We start from the raw sequence: 20,539 nt of genomic DNA, 5'->3' as shown, positions 1-20,539 counted from the left end.
AGGATATTTAGTATTATTACCCACGTGTCGTTCAGAGATTCGTAGGAATTCTATGAATTGGGAGACAGCATCCTATGTCTCGTATAAGTAAGCCTACATTTCACAAATGGCAAAGTCTAGCAATTAATAAGAACTTTGCGTCCTAAATTGAATTAAGAAGGAATGGCAGGGTTCGATATTAATATAACAAAGTTGTAGGAAAGATTTTACCAGTGGTCTAGCCAAAAAGGGTTGGTTTCCACCATTAACACTTCATAGGGGATTAAAAATAAGATGTCCTTAGCAAATATATATAGTAGCAGTTGCACATAATCAACCTGAATTACACTATCTTACCTTAGTTGCATGGCAGGATGCAGTCATAGACCTATGGTATGTTTGCTTCGAATTTTCTTCCCTCTTGCAATTGCATAGGCCTATGTCCCTACTATGCTCCTTCCACGGCAATAAGACACATTAATTCCCAAACTAAAGGACACCAACAGTTGGTCTAACGGCATATAAAATTTGAACACCAGTCATAGACCTATGGTATGTTTGCTTCGAATTTTCTTCCCTCTTGCAATTGCATAGGCCTATGTCTTCACTGTGCTTCTTACACTGAAATCAAACACATCAATTCTCATCCTAAAGGGCAGCAACAGTTAGTTCTATGGCATATCAAATGTGGAATATAGTACTTGCCATATTAATCACGGTAGAATAACGCGGTAATGGAACGGCAATTATTGAAATTGCAGAAATTTGACGACATTGTCATTAAGGTACAAATGCTGCGGTCACTAGACTCACTACTGTGCCGCAGCCCCAGTGTTGCCAGATATGGGGATTTATTATTATTATTATTATTATTATTATTATTAATATTATTATTATTATTATTATTATTATTATTATTATTATTATTATTATTATTATTATTACTTGCTGAGCTACAACCCTAGTTGGAAAAGCAGGATGCTATAAGCCCAGGGGCCCCAACAGGGAAAATAGCTCAGTGAGGAAAGGAAACGAGGAAAAATAATATATTTTAAGAAGAGCAACAATATTAAAATAAATATCACTTTATAAACTATAAAAACTTTAACAAAACAAGTGCCTAATGGGGAAATTCTGTACCAATTTCTATGAAGAAACAAAGACCAGTAAACATTTACATTATTGCAATCAGTTTACTTGCACTTACATAAAATATAGTGAGTAATTTCTATATTAGTAAAGCCTACAGGATCAGAAGAAAATATATTTGTGGAAATGTGGATTTTTTTGGGAGATTTTTAGACTAACCCATCTGGCACACTGCACATGTTGACTACGAACCTAAAGTATTTTCTACACATTTATCAATGGCTTATTTTTTAAATTTCTCTGACACATTAATGTAATTTGGGTGTAAATTAAAATACAGTGAGATATGCTAACACTTTTGAAATTACATTCATGATTTTATCTCCAGTACATGACTGGATTTTAAGTCTGCAAAAATTTCACTTTTGTAATTTGATTCACTAAGGTGAAGAATCAGTTTTCGTGTCTCAGTGAAGTGCTACATCTAAAGAGGACTTATTTAGAATTAAACATCATTTTAGCGGGATATTAACAGCAAAAAAGAAGATGGGAATACTTGCTGCTTCCGCTGCAGTCAAATGTAAGTAGAAATATGTCACTGAACGTCAAACAAACGTTCCCTGTAATTTTATTCACAGTTAGCCTAGGTTAGGCCATTATATTTTCCTTAGCTGCAATGTGCCACTGATCATTAGTTGAAGAGTTTTTACTCTTAATATTTAGGTCGCGGCAATAAAAGCAGTACATGTGTGATATAAACATGGCTTTGTTTCCATATTTTTATATCCTGTAAAATAGGCGAAAGTCTGCACACATTGCAGAATTGCAATGATGATGGAAATGGAAGATTGTTGAGATTGGGAAGAGCCTTTGTATCACTGGCACTGCTTGAGATGCCATTTTCTTGTAATAGTACTTATCTAATCAAGCAAACATAAATCTGGCTGTGTTTAACATTTTTCCTTAGGGTAGTCATTAGTTGTTTGAAAACAATGCAAGATAAATAAGCTTTGATCAAAATCTAAAACACCAGACTATTTTCCAACAGGTAGTGAAGTGGTATGAAATGACAAATTTGATTTCATATATATTCAGATATAGGCTGCATTTAGAAAATACTGAATGTCTTATGGTTTATTGTATACAAATATTTTTGTGGGTATACTGAAATACTATTTTTTTTTCATCCTATTTGTAGGCTAATGGCTTAATTTCAAGTAAAATTATTTTTACGGACGGGGGAACATTTCGAACAAAAAAAATATTTATTTTCCTGTAGTAATTAATATGATTTAACCCAATTTGACCATTTCAACCGCAAACAAACAGAAAAACGAGTTTGACTACTTCGTTCCCCACTACACACTCACAAAAACTGGTATAGGCCAATTAAAATGACATCAAATTCTGTGAAATCGCATTATATACTACAGGATCAAATTTTCTATTCAAAATGTAATGGTTCTTGCTTCGCCATGCGCTCTCTTCGCTCACGAAAAAATAGAAACATCAAGCTCTGTATGTACTGGCAGGTGGTAATGTTGAGCTGGGCACGGTAATATTATTGATTGATTGTTATTTTTTAGATAATTATTCCCAGTATATTTTCTTTTAGAATAAGTGATGGTTTTTGCTTCGCCGTGCTCTCGCTTCGCTAGCAAAAAAAAAAAAATCCTCAAGCTCCTATGTACTGGTAAGCAGTACATGCTGAGCTGCGCACCCTCCCACTCCCAAGTGGTTCTTATTTTTTGGTAATTATTAGACAGATTTTTGTAAACTCAAAATCACAGACCTTAAAATTCAATACAAATAAATTAATGACTTACTTTAAGATCGGGGTATCGAAGGTGCTTTTCTTCCCTCTAAGATAACCTAGAACGATACTTCAGGCACTAATTTTTGCGGTATGACATAGGCACTTTAAGAAACCTGTTAGCTCTCTTGGTGGCACGTATAAAAAGAATTTGGAAAGGACAGAAGGATAACAAAGGAAGGGGGAAATATAACCCCCCTATATAAGTTTCCATACGTACGGTTACATGATTGGTAATCGTACGTAACAGTACGGCTTCTGTAAAGTAAACTTGGTGGGTAAACTGGTTCAGAGCAGGTATTTTCTATGTGAAAACTGAATGTAATATGGCAATAACAGGAATAAAACAGAAATGATGAACAATTAGTAAGTAAACTTGATAAAATGAGAAATAAACAAGTGGGTATTGCATCAACGTATACATAAAAACGTTACAGTATTAGGAGCGTTAGATCTTGTAGTATACCTGAATGTCGTCAGTAAAAGGAAATTATGTATGTGCTGTACATATGGGCATTGCAACTTATATATATATATATATATATATATATATATATATATATATATATATATATATATATATATATATATATATACTGTATATTTGTTTTATTATAGTTACAGACAGGGAAGGCTATCCTACCAAAAACAGCTTTTCCTATAGAAACACGCCCGTCTTCTTCAATAATGAAACTTACTTTCACCGCAAATAGATACAGTACTTAGTGAAAAGAAATATGTACACCTGCGTATTTCACGTAAAGCAGGAGCCGACTATAAAATGTTGGGCCCTTATGGCAGAAGTACCACCTATAAGAGTTTTTTTGGGCTTAAGTCATGACGTCCTGATGGAAGGTTCCTTCAGTAGCTTCCTAAGGGTATATATGACTACAGTAGATATTCCCAGAGAATTAAACTAAAAGTTTCACAGAATTCTAACTTCTGGCGCGAGTACCCTTAAGGTTTCCCTTTAGGATATCGTATAATAACAGGGGACGTATGCCTGACACGCCACATAGCTATCTGCACCCCACATAGCGTTTACGCTTCGAGGGGAAAGTGTGGCAAGTATGGGAGGAGCCGTTACAAAACTCTCCTCCTTCGTTACTGTTACGGTACTCGGCGACATCACATCCTGCCGCCATGTTGGATTGATGCCGCCAGAGCGTACTTTCCTCATTCCCTCTCATGTAGCGTATATGACCAGGTGCCTTTTTCCCAGTTTTCGCTAAGTGATCCATAATGTCGCAATCTTCTGCCTTGCTTTCTTCTGGAAAGTTCAGTATCATATTCTTGTATAAATGAGCTTTAGTCGTAAAGTAACGTCTTTTTGTCTTAAAATACCGTGTTTTGTGGCGGAGCTGTGCCTTGACCGGAGGTGTCATCCATGACGCTGATGTTTACCTCGCGTGCTTTATTTAGTCAGACTGAACAACCTTCCTGGTCTCTTAACTAATTATTACTATTAGTTATTTAGTCTTCATTGCTAGGAATTAGTTATATTATGCCGATTGTATCCATTTTGGCGAGTGTAGGTAGCCGATTCTCATGCTAGATTGCTAGCCTAGCTCCTTGGCTCGATAGCCCAGGCGTTTTCATTTACTTTCATGCATGATATAATAAGTGTTCCTAGTTTGTTCCGTAACCGAAATACAAACCACGCTATTTAATATGGGTATTACTTTCGGCGTAACTGAAAAGACAAGCCATTAGAATTTTAACGAGGGTTTACTACTCCCTCGCCTCGCTAGTTAGCGAGGGGGTAGGGAGGGGTAGCTAGCTACCCCTCCCACCCTCACACACCTGTGACTAGCTCACTTTGCTTTTGGCTCGGGTGATGAACAGACGTGTCTGCTCCCACCTTGCTTTGGCAGCCTTTGATCGTGTTTTGCTTTTTCTTTTCAGTGTGCTTGGAAGTTGGCCTCCACTATGCGGAAGTGTCCTGGATTACCTGACCACCCTTGTGGTACATATATGTCGGCGGTCGAAACGGACCCTCACACCTTATGTCCTTTTTGCAAGGGCCAACGGTGTGATAGAGATAAAGTGGTCTGCCTCCCAGTGGGAGAGGTTTTCCCGGCGCTGGAAGAAGTCCAAACAGGATTTGTTCCGTAACCGAAATACAAACCACGATATTTACATTGGGTATTACTTTCGGCGTAGCTGAAATGACTAGCCATTAGATTTTAACGAGGGTTTCCTACCCCGCACTAGTTAGCAGGGGTAAGGGTAGGGGTAGCTTGCTACCCCTCCCCCCCTCACACACCGGTGAAATGTCTCACTTCACTTTTGGCTCAGACAATGGACAGACGTCTCTGTCTTTGTCCTCGCTTGGCAGCCATTGTTTGTTTTGTCTTTACTTAATCAATTACTTTTCTTTTACTCAGTATATATGTAAACATTTTTTCGTGTTTATGTATATATTTGAGTATAGAATTCAGTAAGTTTCCTTTTCAGAGTTTGTGCTTGTGTGTGTAGTGTACGATATCTACGCGGAGCCCTCGGCAGTTAGGCCACCACGGTGTAATTTCATGGGTCGTGTTCGAGTGTGACTACGGTCTTTCTCTCTCTCTCTTTGAGGTCGTTCACCCTTACTACGTTCCCTTTACTACGTCTGAGTAGCTTCCTTCCCGTGTGGGTGGGGTTGCTACGCCGTACGTTTTGTCTCAATTAGTTTATGAATCTAATTGTATTTGTTGATTTTTCAGCTTTTGTAGAACGATTCCTTTCGGGGTTTTCGTTCTTTATTTAGTGTTCATTCATTTTTAAATTACATAATTATAATTGTTATAATTCTGTGTTGGTTACAGCTCTCCTTCCGTGAGTGTAAGTGGTTGTGAGGGCACATGCCTGTTGTGTAATTCTTGTGTTCTTTTCCCTCGGGATTCCTCTTCGGAGCCTTCCCGGGGGAATTAATGTTAACTAAAGATTTTTGTTTTTGTTTTTCACAGTTACCGATCTAGTTCGTTTCTGTAATGTGACAACGGAGTTAGCTGTCTTGTTGAGGCCTGGGGATTCGGCTGTTGCTGCCTCCCCTATAGATCTTTGTCAGGAGCGTGTCTTCTTCTCCTGGAAGTACTCCCGTGACAATTGACAGCTCTCCAGTTCATTTTAGAACATTCAGGAGGCTCGCCTCCTTGGGTGGGTAACTTTCCTTCCGAGGGAAGTTTCCTGTCCAGGCTTGAGGTTTTCCCCTTTGGGGGGCTCTCCTCTTGCCTTTTTTTTCGTGCGACTATGCTCTTGGTGCTGAGCGGTCGCACCTGCAGTTACGCTCAAGGGGCTGGGCAACTGCAGGAGCCCCTCTTCGGAGGATTGATCTTTTTAGGTCACTGGCTGACCCGTCTCTTCTACGAAGTGTTTCTCTTTCGTTCACGAGGGAGTACACTCATAGAGACTCCTCTTTGGAGGACTCTTCTGCTGCTGCTGCTGTTGCTGTTGGCCGCCTTCGCCGTAATGGCCTCACGTCTCCCTATAAGGGTGCTAAGAGGTGCCTTTTTGATTCTTCTCCGTATGCAGCCTGCAGCTCCTACCTCCTTACAGTGAACCCTCGTTTATCGCGGTAGATAGGTTCCAGACGCGGGCGCGATAGGTGAAAATCCGAGAAGTAGTGACATCATATTTACCTATTTATTTAACATGTATATTCGGACTTTTAAAACCTTCCCTTGTACGTAGTACTGTTAACAAACCACCCTTTAATGTACAGAACACTTAATGCATGTACTACAGCACCCTAAACTAAAACAAGCACAAATATTAAAGGCGATTTTATATCATGCGTTTCCTAAACACCTAAAAAGCACGATACAAAATGGCAACCAATGTTTTGTTTACGTTCATCTCTGATCATAATGAAGAAACAAACTCATTTAGTGTACACATATATGTATAGGTTAGTTTTTGCATCGATTATATTGATTATACAGTACTGTATGTTGATTTTTTTATTACCAATGTTTTAGTTTACGTATTTTTCTTAGGACTTCCAAATGAAATCTTTTTCTTTATGACACCGCCTGAAACGACGGCGTGTACGCTCAGTAAACAACCACGCTCAGAACAAACAAGGCATTTAACGCGCATGATGATAGTGATAAATAATGATACAGTACATACAGTATTTACAGTAAAAGCATTTACAAAATATGTTACCTTACAAATATAAATTATACAGTATTGTACGTAGCAAAGCAGGAAAACAATTTACGAGAGAGAGAGAGAGAGAGAGAGAGAGAGAGAGAGATTGTTTTACGTACGTAAATGTAAATTTTAAACAAAAAAAATATGATAGGTTACAACATGTAGACTTTTAAAACCTTCCCTTTAACTTAATGCATACAGTACGTACATTACTAAACTATAAAACAGGCAGTAAGAATATTAAAGTAAAAAATAAAGATTGTTACTGTACTCACCACGAAAGAAGTTGAAGAAAAACTTGAATGGTGATGGCGATGAATTTGCTGCACAGTAGAAATGATGATGATGAAGCTGATGATGTGTTCTACTGTGCAGTCAATGATAGTATTTTACGTCTCTTCAGACGGAGGTGTCTTTTCCTGAGACACCTCTTCAACTTCTTCCTGGGAAATTTCTTCCGAAGGCGTACTAGCAGGAGGAACTGGCTCTTTTTTGCGAGGCTGGAAGAACATTGTGATCGGAAGTTGTTGCCGCTGCTTCTTTTTTCGATCCAAGGGCATCCTGTAGGGAGTCATGATGTCATCGACCTTGTTGGAGAATTGCATCGAGCGAACCATATCCTCGTCCCACTCTTGTAACATTTCTTTCGCCTCCTTGATATGGTTGCAGAACTTGGCAAGCCGTTCTAATGTTAAGCCCGTTTCTTCGACATTTTCTTGGGTCTCTTCCTGAGTATCACTCTCTTCCTCACTTGCCGATTTCGTCAGGTCTTCGAGGTCTGCGTCAGTTAGGGGCTGGGAATGGCAGTCCAACAACTCGTCGACGTCTTCAGTCGTCATGTCGCCAAACCCGTCACCTCCAATTATGGCAGCCAACTGCACAGATTTCCGTATTGCAGAGTGTTGGATTTCCGACGGAGTAAATCCCTTGTCGTCGTAAACAATATCGGGCCACAACTTCTTCCAGCTCGCATTCACGGTTGCAGGTTTCATCTCTTGAAGTGCCTTCTGAATATTCTGCAGGCACGTGGCTATGGTGTACTGCCGCCAGTACGCCTTCAAGTTGAAATCTTCATCATCTTGGGCAGCATCCACACACGCAACGAGGTCCGCCAAGGTATTCTTCGTGTAGAGGGCCTTGAACGCCCTGATAACCCCCTGGTCCATCGGTTGAATTAATGACGTGGTGTTGGGTGGCAGGAACTCAACCTGACCGCCCTCACGCGACAGGTCAGTTGCGTGTCCACCAGCGTTATCCATAAGGAGAAGGATCTTGAATGGCAAGCCCTTTTCTAAGAGATATTGACTGACTTGCGGGATGAAACACTGGTGGAACCAGTTGGAGGTCAGCATCTTCGTAATCCATGCTTTTGGATTATGCATCCAGTACACGGGAAGGAGATTCTTATTTTTATTTTTCAAAGCGCGAGGATTTTTCGACTTATAAATAAGCCCCGGCTTTAACAAAAATCCAGCAGCATTGCCACACATCACGAGGGTAACGCGATCCTTGAATGCCTTAAAGCCAGAGGCTTTGGCTTCCTCTTTGAACAGGAAAGTTCGCGACGGCATTCTCTTCCAAAACAAGCCAGTCTCATCCATATTAAAGACTTGTTCCGGCTTGTATCCACCTTCGGCGATAATATTCTTGAACGTCTGGTTCACGTAAGTTTCAGCAGCGGCAGTGTCAGTGGAAGCAGACTCCCCATGCAGGGAAACGCTTTTCAGGGCGAAGCGTTTCTGAAACTTCGCGAACCATCCTTTGCTTGCGGAAAAACGTTTCTGAGGTTGGGAATCAGTGGATGTCCCTGGTTGAGGATCATCTGCATCATCATCATCTTCAGCATGGTTGCCGTCGTCGTCTTTAGGTTCCTTTGCAGCAAAATTCTCATATAAACTCAAAGCCTTTGTTTGGATGGTGTTCGTATCCAACGCTATGTTCTTCTTCCGGCAGTCGGCAATCCACACAGCTAAAGCACCTTCCATGCGTACGATCGTTTTATTACGCGTTGTAACGACTCACTTCGCTGATCTGCTAAAGGTGATTGCAGCCGTCTTTCTAATGTTCGCCTCGTCCTTTTTGATATAGCGAACGGTGGATTCGTTGATGCCAAAATGGCGGCCGGCGGCCGCGTAACTTCTACCATCTTTTAACATGTCGAGAAGCGTAACCTTCTCAGCTATCGTCATCATCCTTCGGTGGCGTTTAGGCTCACTACCAGCCTTAAGAGAAGCAGAACGCTTGGGAGCCATTACAGTAGGATTTACGTACAGTACTGTAACAAAAAGTTCAACTTAAAAAGGTCGCACACAGCACAGATTAAACTTCACAAACTTAAGAACGTCTACTCAGCGATACGCGGTAACAGAGAGTGGACGATCCAGCCCCGCGAGAACTTTGATGCTGCGGGTAGGAGATGCGGGCAAAACACCAATCACAGGCTAGATAACAAAACTTGAGTTCTGATTCGTCATCTATCAGCGCTTGAACCAATCACAACCCGTCTTACAGTACTATGATGCGTTGGTTACTCATAGAAGATGCCCCGCGCATACTGAACGTACGTAGATTAAGTACAATACCGTAATAATAATAAATAATGATAATAATACTGTACAGTAATAATAATAATAATGATAATAATAATAACAATAATAATTTTATTAACAACAACAACAATAATAATAATAATAACAATAATAATAAAAATTTACGTACGCTATTTTACGCCTCTCTCTCTCTCTCTCTCTCTCTCTCTCTCTCTCTCTCTCTCTCTCTCTCTCTCTCTCTCTCTCTCTCTCTCTTTCATACGCTTATTCGAAATGTGATTTTTGCAACAAAGAATATTATTGGATGCAGTACTGTACTACGTACGTATACATACAAAAGATTCATGGAAAAGAAGCACATCCATTACAGTACACACCATTCTAATATGGTATGACTGCATCTGATTTGCGTTTCATGTTCGATTTAATTTTACTACGTACTGAATTATCGTATGATCACATTCTCTTTTCGTGTTTTATTTCTTTCTGTGCTGAATTATATATCATATGTAATGCAATGAACAATCAGTAAGAGCAGATATTACTAATTACAGTATTAATGGAATTACAGGTAACAAAATATCGTATTTTGGGGTCTTCAGATTTCGCGGTATTTTCGAATTTTTCGGAAAATCCGCGATATGTATATATATATGGGTTATGGAAAAACCCCGCGAAGTGGTGAATCCGCGATTGTCGAACCGCGAAGTAGCGAGGGTTCACTGTAGATCTCTCCGGGGATCGATCTCCAACGCCTTCCTGACCTTCCGCCCCTGGTGCAGCTGGACAGCAGTCTAACCTCGTCATCCGACGGGCAACGGTCCCAATCGGGGCAAAGGGCTGCCTCCCATGGGGGTCTTCCCTTGCGTGTCAGGGTTCCCCTGCACGCCCCCCCCTGCACGCCCCCCCTGCACACCCCTCTGCAGTGTTAGCGCACAGGCGCTCTCCTCAGTGTTAGCGCACAGGCGCTCTCCTCAGTGTTAGCGCACAGGCGCTCTCCTCAGTGTTAGCGCACAGGCGCTCTCCTCAGTGTTAGCGCACAGGCGCTCTCCTCAGTGTTAGCGCACAGGCGCTCTCCTCAGTGTTAGCGCACAGGCGCTCTCCTCAGTGTTAGCGCACAGGCGCTCTCCTCAGTGTTAGCGCACAGGCGCTCTCCTCAGTGTTAGCGCACAGGCGCTCTCCTGCTTGTCAGCGTTCTCCTGATCGCTATCGCTCTCCTGTTCGCCAGCGCTCTCCTGTTCGTCAGCGCTCTCCTGTTCGTCAGCGTTCTCCTGATGATCATCGCCCACTGCTGCTGTTCCTGTTGTACGCCCTGCGCGCCATCAGTCTCCTGAGCGCTCTAGATCTCCTGCCCGTCAGAGCGCACCTGCGCATCCAGTTCCTGATTCGCGCCCTGTGCGCCCACGTTCGACCGTGCGACCTAGAACTTCGGTTCAGGTCTTGGACAAGGACTCTTCTTCTCCTTGCCCTCGCGATCCGGCTCGTCAGCCTGCTCCGGCGCAGCAACGCTCGCGGTCGCCTACGCGTGCTTCTAAGCTACTGTTTGCTCAGGATTCCACGCGTCGCCCTTCTGCCCGCCAGCGATCACCAGCTCGCCAGCGACCACAGACGCATCAACGTTCGCCTGCTCGTCAGCGATCTCCTGCGCGTCAACAATCGCCATCGATCTTCCACGCGTTACAGGTCCCCTGGACACCATCAGTAGCGATCTAGCGCTCGCCTGCTGTGGACCACGATCTCCGGTAGCTGAGTCTTGCCGTAGATCTTCCTCCTGCTCGCCAGCGCTCACCTTTACTTCTGTTCTTCTGTGCGCCAGCTTTCTTCAATCGCCAGCGCACATCTGCTCGCCCTTTCCTGCCACGCTGCTATGGGCGCCAACGGTTTTTCCTGACTGTCCAGGATCGCCTGATTGACAGCTCGCATCAGCGCTCACCTTCCTGATGCACCTGCGCGCCTTCTATTTAGCGCGATGCGCGCTAACCATCCCTAGTCTCTTAGGCGCCAGCAATTGCCTACGCGCCCGCGCGATTCTTCGCCTACGCGCCCGCGCGATTCTTCGCCTACGCGCCCGCGCGATTCTTCGCCTACGCGCCCGCGCGATTCTTCGCCTACGCGCTAGCGTTATGTTAACGCACCACCGCTCGCCAACGCGCCATTGCTTGCCAACGCGCCTTCACTCGCCTACGGGCCATCGCTCGTCAACGCGCCATCGCCCGCCTACGCGCCATCGCCCGCCTATGTGCCATTGGTCTCCCGACCGCCTGCGCTCACCCGCATGACCACACGGCCACGTGCCCGCGCGCCCACGCACATGCGCTTCAGTGTTCGCCTGCCAACGGTGTTCCGTCGCGCGAACCGACGGTGTTCCATCGCGTGAACCGACAGTGTTCCATTGCGCGAACCGACGGTGTTCCATCGTGCGAACCGACTGTGTTCCATCACGCAAACCGACGGTGTTCCATCGCGCAAACCGACGGTGTTCCATCGCGCGAATGCCGGCTCGATTCCTGCAGTAGCCATTGCTTGCCTATGGGTCATCGCTCGCCTGTGAACTTTCGGATTCCGACCACCAGCTCTCGCCCTTCCTACCACGCTTGCCCTCCTTCTGCGCTCCTGCGTTCCCGTGCACGGGCGCTTCCACGTTCGGCCACGGGTGAACCATTGAATTACCATCGAGCAAGCACCAGGGCGATTGCGTCCGCGATTCCTGTCAGGGTTTCGCAACACGGCCAGCCTGGCGAGTCTTCGGGAGCGTATTTCTAGAACACGGTCTTCACCCCGTAAACGCAGAGCATAGCACATGCAAGAGCAGGAAGAATCTTCAGGGAGGTCTGAGCAACATTCTTCTTTCCAGAACCTGGGTTAGCCCTTCCTCATCATTCCCTGGAAGGGTCTTGCCAGGAAGCTTTCCGTTCGAGATTTCTCCGTCGGGCATGGGGTGACTGGTTTAGCCCTTCCTCTTCTCCATCTCATAGAAGGGGCTTACCAGGTCCTTTCCCTCCTCGGTTGCGACCCGAGGTTTTGTACAAGGAAGCTCCAGGAAGATCATGGGTACTTTCCTCCTCTCGGGCTCAAGCACCTTTGCGTTTCGTCGCCAAGTTTCGAACTTGCGTGCAAACTCGATGTTGGAGCAGCTAGACGCAGTGACCGAGGACTTCCTCTCGGGTGTCTCATCCGTGGATGTCAACAAGCTCAGAGACACTTCCATCCTTGGGAAGAGCTTGTTTGAGCCCAAAAGACAGAGACATGGACAGCTTTTGTGCGGAGGGAGTCGACTTCCGTTTTCACTCCTCCAAGGCGCTTTCTTCCAGACCCTGCAGGCCTCCAATGCCTCTTCTTTCAGCCTCGTCGGCCTAAGTTATCGGACCGGCTACGGCAGCTAAGACAAGGTGTACAATAGCAGTCCCCTCCTGTCAGGGACAGGTAGCACGGGAGGCTCTCCCGGGGAGGCATAATCCTAGAGGGAGCGGCAAAGTTCACAAACTCTAGGATTGGCAACCCCCCCTTGCAGGTCTCACGCTGGGAGGATGCCTAAGGTTACTCATCCGGATAACAGCTTCCCGATGCCGATTCCTGCACGATCTCCGTGATCAGCCAAGGATATCGCGCCTCGCTCTTACCATCTCTCCGTCTCTGTCAGCGAATCCAGTCCAGCGTGGATTGATTGATTGATTGATTTAAAGTTTTCAGGCATCCTGACATCTGAGGTCATTGACGCCGGTAACATTTAATTTATGTATACAAAAATAAAAGATAAAATAAAATAAAAAATAAAAGAGTATTCAATTAAAATCATAAAAGTTGAATGTAATAAAAGTTAAATATTTTTCAGAAGACCTGCTTCTGAAATAAATCTAAAAATGCCACTTGCATGGTAGGACACATCATTTCCAAGAATCTTGGCAAGGATGAACCTGCCACCCTCACCTCGAGCCTCAAATAAATATCTATTCCGCAAGTTGTTATAATTGGAGCATTCGGTCAACAAATGCCTTACTGTTAGAGGTACTAAGCAGTCATCACAATACGGTTGGTGTTGGCCCTTCAGCAGAAACTCGTGTGTCAACCGAGTGTGACCAATACGGAGACGACAAAGAGACGTCTCCCATTTTCGGGGCATCATATTATACCTCCAAGGAGATATGTCATTTGTTATCTCTCGCATTTTATTGCCATCTTGACTATCCCATTGCTGTTGCCATTTATTGCAAACCAAGTTCTTGATGACAGGTAAGAAATCATTACAGGCAATGGGATACCTTCTTGGCAGCAACTCGGATGCAGCCTCCTTAGCCAGTGAATCTGCCTTCTCATTCCCAGACACACCTACATGTGCTGGAACCCAACAAAATTGAACTGTTATACCTCTCCGTCCAATAATGAGAAGCCATTCTAAAATCTTTAAAACTAGAGGGTTATTAGAATTAAAAACTTCCATAGCTTGAAGGACACTCCTTGCATCACTAAAAATTGTAAAATTACCCTCCTTCTCCAATGCTATTTTCTCAATAGCGGTTAATATGCCATACAGTTCGGCAGTAAATATGGAAGCGGTCAGAGGAAGTGCACCTCTACAATTAAAACCATTACTATGTACTCCAAATCCAACGCCAGCATCAGATTTGGAGCCATCAGTATAGATAAAAGTTGATCCTCTATGTTCTTTAACATGTTCATTAAAAAGAGACCTGGCTTCTAGGTCTGACATATTCTTCTTATCTCCAATAAAATATTTACAAAAAGATATCTCTGGTAACTTCCATGGAGGCGTTGATGATACCTTGAATGGAAGTACCTTATTTCTAATTATATCCAGACTATTTAATAATCGTTTCACCCGAAAGCCATAAGGTTGAGGAGATTTTGGGTGCAACTCAAAGTATGATGCGTGTCTTACAAGGCTTGCAGTCTGAAAGGCTAGAGAGCTAGGGAGTCTTTGCAATCTAAACCAATACCGAAGAACGGAAGACATTCGGTAAAGGTCTAGAGGTAACTCTCCAGCATCAACAAGGAGACTTGGGATAGGCGAGGTTTTAAAAGCTCCAGTAGATAATCTAATACCTGCATGATGTATCGAGTCTAATATTTTTAACCGGCTTGAGGTGGCTGAAGAATATACCTCACAACCATAACTAATTTTGGAAAAAATCAAGGCCTTGTATAATTTTAAAATAGTACTGCGGTCTGCCCCCCATGATGTATGGGATAATACTTTTAAGATATTCAGAGCTTCAACACATTTAGCTTTTAATGCTTTTAAGTGAGAAACCCATGTAAGCCTACAATCAAATATCAAACCTAAAAATTTAGCTTCTCTTGCACATGGTATCCGTTGACTTTTAATGTATATATCCGGGTCTGGATGTACTCCCCGGATACGACAAAAATGGACAATGGTAGTTTTACTTGTCGAGAACTTAAATCCATTCATGTCAGCCCACTGGATAATTTTATCAATAGAGAGTTGGATTTTTCTCTCAACCATTGCCATTTTAGTGCCAGCAAATGATATTGAGAGATCATCCACAAATAATGTTGAGAGAACATCCTGGGGAATGGCTGAGGATATCCCATTAATTGCTAGTGCAAAAAGGGTTACACTCAGCACACTACCCTGAGGAACTCCTTCTTCCTGGCACTTACTCTCTGATAGAGTTTCCCCCACTCTCACTTGAAAAACTCTACGTGAAAGAAATGCCTGAATAAATAGTGGCAGCTCTCCTCTCAATCCCAATTCATGAATGGTTTTAAGAATACCATATCTCCATGTGGTATCATATGCCTTTTCAAGGTCAAAAAATACTGTAACATGGTGCTGTTTGGAAGCAAAGGCTTCACAAATAGAAGACTCTAGTCGTATCAACACATCAGTCGTTGAGTGCATTTTTCGGAATCCACATTGAATCGGTGATAAAATACCTTTCTTTTCAAGGTACCACACCAGCCTTGCATTGACCATCTTCTCCATGATTTTACATAAACAAGATGTCAATGCAATTGGACGATAGTTTGCTGCTAAAAACTTGTCTTTACCGGGTTTTAAAAAGGCTAAAATAATGGCTAGTTCCCAAACACTTGGGTAACTATGATCATGCCATATTCTATTAATAATACTTAAAATAAATAGCTTTGTATTAAAATGTACATGTTTAATCATTGCATATGGAATTCCATCGGGTCCAGGGGCTGTATCATTGCAATGAGCAAGTGCGGAATCAAATTCTCTTTCAGTGAAAGGAGAATTATACGACTCTTCCCTTCTTGTTGCAAAATTTAAAATTTTCTTTTCTTCAGTGCTCCTATACTGGTGACCAGGGGCTCCTTCACACTTGCTGGATACATTTGAAAAATGATTAGCCAGGGCATTGCTAACATCATTTGCTTCGGTTACATACTGGCCATTCACCTTCAACACTGGTGGTGGGTTGGGGGTGAATTTGCCAGCTATCTTTTTTACTTTCCTCCACACAGCAGATGGTGGTGTCCTACTGTTAATGGAGGAAACAAAAGACATCCATGACTGGCGCCTTGCTTCTTTCATGGCACGACGGAACTGTGCTCTACATTTCTTGTACATAATTAAATTCTCATCAGTTCTGCGTCTACGCAATCGTGTTAGAGATCTTCTTGTGGCTCTGTGGAGGGCAGTTAGTTCTGAAGACCACCACGGGACGGGTCGTCGTTTGAATAACCCTGTTGTTTTGGGAATTGAATTGACTCCTGCTGTATGGAGAGTTCCATTCAGTAAGTCTATGGCATCATCGATATTTTCAACTTGTCCTGCATCCCCCTCAATTTCGCTTAGTTCACGAAATTTATCCCAGTCCGCCTTGTCAAGATTCCATCGTGGCGATCCCTGTAAAGGTGGACCATTGTTGGTGTTTATAATGATTGGTGCGTGATCACTAGTATGCCAATCATCTAATGTTCTCCAATCAAAGTCGAGAAGGCAATTAGAGCTTACGATTGATAGGTCAATACATGACAAGGTACCTGTCTGGACATGAAAGTGTGTGGGCTCTCCTGTATTAAGGAGTCCCACATCTTCATTTTCCACAATTGATGATATGATATTTCCCCTCGTGTTTGCTAAAACATCACCCCACAAAGGGTGTCTACCATTCAAATCTCCAAGTAAAAGGAAAGGTTGAGGGAGTTGTTGAATCACCTCCACTAAGTTGTCATACAAAATGTTATCATTTGGAGGCAAGTACAGAGAACAAATTGTATATTTTCGCCCTATGTCGATCTGTACAACCACTGCCTGCAGAGGTGTACGAATAGACAAAGAAACTTGGGGAACATCTCGACGAACGTATATGAGACTTCTGCCATGGCTCCCCACTTGGTGATCATATGGTGTCCTATAACTAATGTATTCGCGAGGGGAAGGGGTATTATGATCAAGTTTGCTCTCCTGTAGACAAATAATTATGGGGGAATGCTCATGAATAAGGAGCTTAAGTTCTTCATATTTGGCCCTTAAACCCTGACAATTCCATTGCAAAATGGAGGAAAAAACTATGGTTTATAATTTGGTAGACCCCTTGGATGGAGTCTTCCCATTAGCAGTGTTTGATCTAACACTATTTTTTGGTGGTTTTATTAAAGAGGGTCTTGATAGATTGGGTTTAGAATTTATGATTTTCTTTTTGTCTTTTTGATCTGATTGTTGATGAGGTTGGTGGACCTCCACTTGAATTTCCGATTTATTTAAATTGACTTCCAGATCAGAAATATCAACTGACAAATCATCATACTTATTTGACGTTGTAATTTTGATATTTCTTATGGAGGGGGGCGAGAGAGATGGAGGTCTCTCTCTTTTCCGATTAGTAGGTTTTGAGCTACCAGGTTTTTGCACCTTCCCCAATACAGGTGCACCTGGTAACTTGGTGTCAGGTGGCATCTCCATCAAATCAGGCAAGGACATAGCCTGGGAGAGGTTAGTACTATTGCTGGTAATGGGGGACGAAGGCTGTACAGAAATGGGCAATGACCCATTTTTAATACGCTGTGGCAAAGCCTCAGAAGGCGATATGATTACCTTGTCATGCAGTACTTTATTATCAGAGGTTGTATTTCTTTTCTTAGGATTACTGGCAGTGCTAGGTGGGGTTGCTGTCTCCTGTGGTAAATTTACCTTTGATTTTAAGGCCTTTGCATAGCTGGTTGATTTATTCAACAATCTTTTTGCATGTCCCACACTTATGTGTTCTAAACTTGATTTGTTTAGGGCAGCTTCCTCCAACTTATACAGTTCGCATCTCCTATCAGTTGATTTATGATTCAAATTGCAATTTGAACACCTGGCCTCAAGTGTACATTCTCCATGATAAGTTTTGGAGCAAATACCACACAATTTCCCATTTTTACAAACTTTGGATGGGTGTCCAAATTTAAAACAATTAAAACATTGCAGGGGCTTTTGTTTAAAAGGCCGAACTTTAATCCTTTCATTTTCAATAAAAATATGGAAAGGTACATCAGCATCCTGGAAAGTGAGTATAATCATTGAAGTTCCAGGAATCTTATGCACTTTCCATACATTTAATGGACACATAGAAAGTATCTCCTCCTCTGTAAATTCGTATAGGTCCTTATTAAAGACCACTCCCCTTCCATAACTAAAATTAAGATGAGGTTTCATTTCCAATGTAATTTCATCACTGCCTGTCTGTAAGTTAGACAGTATTGCAGACTGAGTCGAAGATTTGGCATGGATGAGATAACTGTTCTTCCCAAAACGAGATATATCTCCAGGTGCTATGGTTCCTACTTTTTTTTGGATAAACTTACATATCTTAAAATAATTCCCTATTATCCCTTTAGGTTCAGCTAAGAGCCACATTGGTGGTTTGGGTTTTCTCTGTGAAGGCATGGGTACATTTCTATCTTTTTCAAACCAATCAGCAGGTTTGTACACATCCAATTCCTTTGGGACCTTATCACAAAGAGCTCCCATGATGTTCAATTCGTTAATTTTGATACTACTAATATTACTTATGGCATTAAACGCCTCATCGTGACTTTCAAAAGATATCCAAGAGTCCCATTTTTCATCTCCAAGTCTCATCCTTATTTCCTTTATCAATCCATAGCACTCAAATGCTCTATATATATCATCATAATTTGTCTCTAATGGGATTTGGGAAACATGAAGGAATCGTAGTTTCCCTGTGTTACCCAAATTGCTAGATTTTTTAACATCAGTAGAGTGGTCCTTTTTAGTTCGAAGGTCGTCAACAGAGTTTTCCTTAATTACAGTAGCAGAAGTCGTCAACAGCAACAGTGCCGGGGGGGAGTCAGCAAATCCAGGGGATGGGGAGTCAGTATTTGAAGGGTCCATATTTAAGGATGGGATTTTCAGGTTTTTTGTTGTTTTGTTGGGGTACCTGCTTGAGAATTATAAGAAAGTATCATACGTTGGAAAGGAAATTTGCATTCTCCACTATCGGCACAATGAGAGTATATTTCCCCGATGGTCCACTCCATACCCTACCCGAAGGATAGCATCAGAACAGATATAGAGGCACAGGTGTAAGCTAAACCCGCCTGTTAGGACTGAGACCAAAGTAATATGGAATCATCCTCCCCATATCTGTAATGATGGGCTTCCGGCCAAAAGCCAAGAGTCCCACCTCAAGGATTGGATCCCCCTGGATTCCGATGACCCAACCCTTGAGAGTAGTTCCGCCAAAAAGGTCCAAACCATCTTTGGGATGGCTGAGATCATCCAATACTCTCATATATAGCTTTGAATGCGAATACCTCCCAACCGTGATCCCTTCTCCCATTCATCTAAGCAGGCAGTAATAACGAATGTGGAAATATCCACGCCATTTAAATAAAATAGAAAAAAAAAAAAGATAAATAAATAAATGAACAAATACAATAAATAAATATATATATATATGCATACATCTACATATATATATATAACTAAGAAAAATAATAATCATAGAGATAGGACAGCAAGATGAAAGAAAGTTGATAAAATTAAGAGAAGGTCGAAGTAATATTAAGCAGAAGAAAAAGATGAAAGAGAGAAATTTAGATTCGAACTGGGGGAGCAATTGCCCGAAGTTCGAGAGCCCTCTTGCCCGTCACCAAGATTCAGCACGGGAATGAAATGCCGTGCTGAAGCTCAATGACTTCATCAAGGCATTCTCTCATTAAGAGGGAGTCCAGCGTGGAACAGCAGAATCGATCAGACTGGTAACGAGGCTGCAGGACTCTTTAGGTCCTGGATCGGAAGGACGGGTACTTCCAGTTTCCATTCCATCCATCTTCCAGGAAGCTCTTGGAATTCAGCCTAGACTACAGGTGTTCCTGCTTAAGATGCGGTGTGACGATCCCGCCGCAGCATCACAGGTTTTTCCCCAGAGAACTCTCCCTGCTTTCCTCATGGCCGCTCAGGAGCAGGCTTCCGCCTCCTTCACCTTTTGGAAGTCTGGTCAACTCCGGTAGGCTCGGGTTCGACCTTCTTCAACGCCGGGACAAGCTTCCGGGTCTTTACCAAGAGTGAGGGATCATGGTAATTTACTAGGAGCCTTCTCTACTTCTGCCTCAACATCCGGAGTATCTAGCCATGATATTGAGTCAATGGCAATACCACGTTGAAAACACCGCTTCTTGTCCGATCAGCGAAGTTAAGCAATGTTGGGTCTGGTCAGTATTTGGATGGGTGATCGCCTGGGAATGCCAGATGCTGTTGCAGATAGCTATGTGGAGTGTCAAGCATGCATCCCCTGTTATTATACGATATCCTAAAGGGAAACCTTAAGGGTACTCGCGCCAGAAGTTTGAATTCTGTGAAACCTTTAGTTTAATTCTCTGGGAATATCTACTGTAGTCATATATACCCTTAGGAAGCTACTGAAGGAACCTTCCATCAGGACATCATGGCTATCTCACCCAAAAATAGATTTTTTGCGTCGCTCAAAATCCGTTTTCTGAACTACTGGGA

General features: G+C 42.8%; 1 protein-coding gene and 1 pseudogene across 1 annotated transcript in view; one reads left to right on the top strand and one right to left on the bottom strand.

Annotated features, from left to right (window-relative positions):
- Positions 1-770, bottom strand: part of LOC137621129 (pro-resilin-like) — a 401,646-nt gene extending 400,876 nt beyond the window's left edge. The window contains exon 1 of the mRNA XM_068351557.1: positions 337-770. Coding sequence (XP_068207658.1) covers positions 337-363 — 27 coding nt within the window. The 5' untranslated portion in view covers positions 364-770. The remainder of the gene's footprint in view (positions 1-336) is intronic.
- Positions 771-20,171: 19,401 nt separating this feature from the next.
- On the top strand, positions 20,172-20,290 carry LOC137621261 (5S ribosomal RNA; annotated as a pseudogene).
- The last annotated feature ends 249 nt before the right edge of the window (positions 20,291-20,539 follow it).

Source organism: Palaemon carinicauda, chromosome 27 (genome assembly GCF_036898095.1).
Source record: "Palaemon carinicauda isolate YSFRI2023 chromosome 27, ASM3689809v2, whole genome shotgun sequence".
Classification (NCBI taxonomy): domain Eukaryota; kingdom Metazoa; phylum Arthropoda; class Malacostraca; order Decapoda; family Palaemonidae; genus Palaemon; species Palaemon carinicauda.
This window is presented reverse-complemented; position numbering and strand designations above follow the sequence as displayed.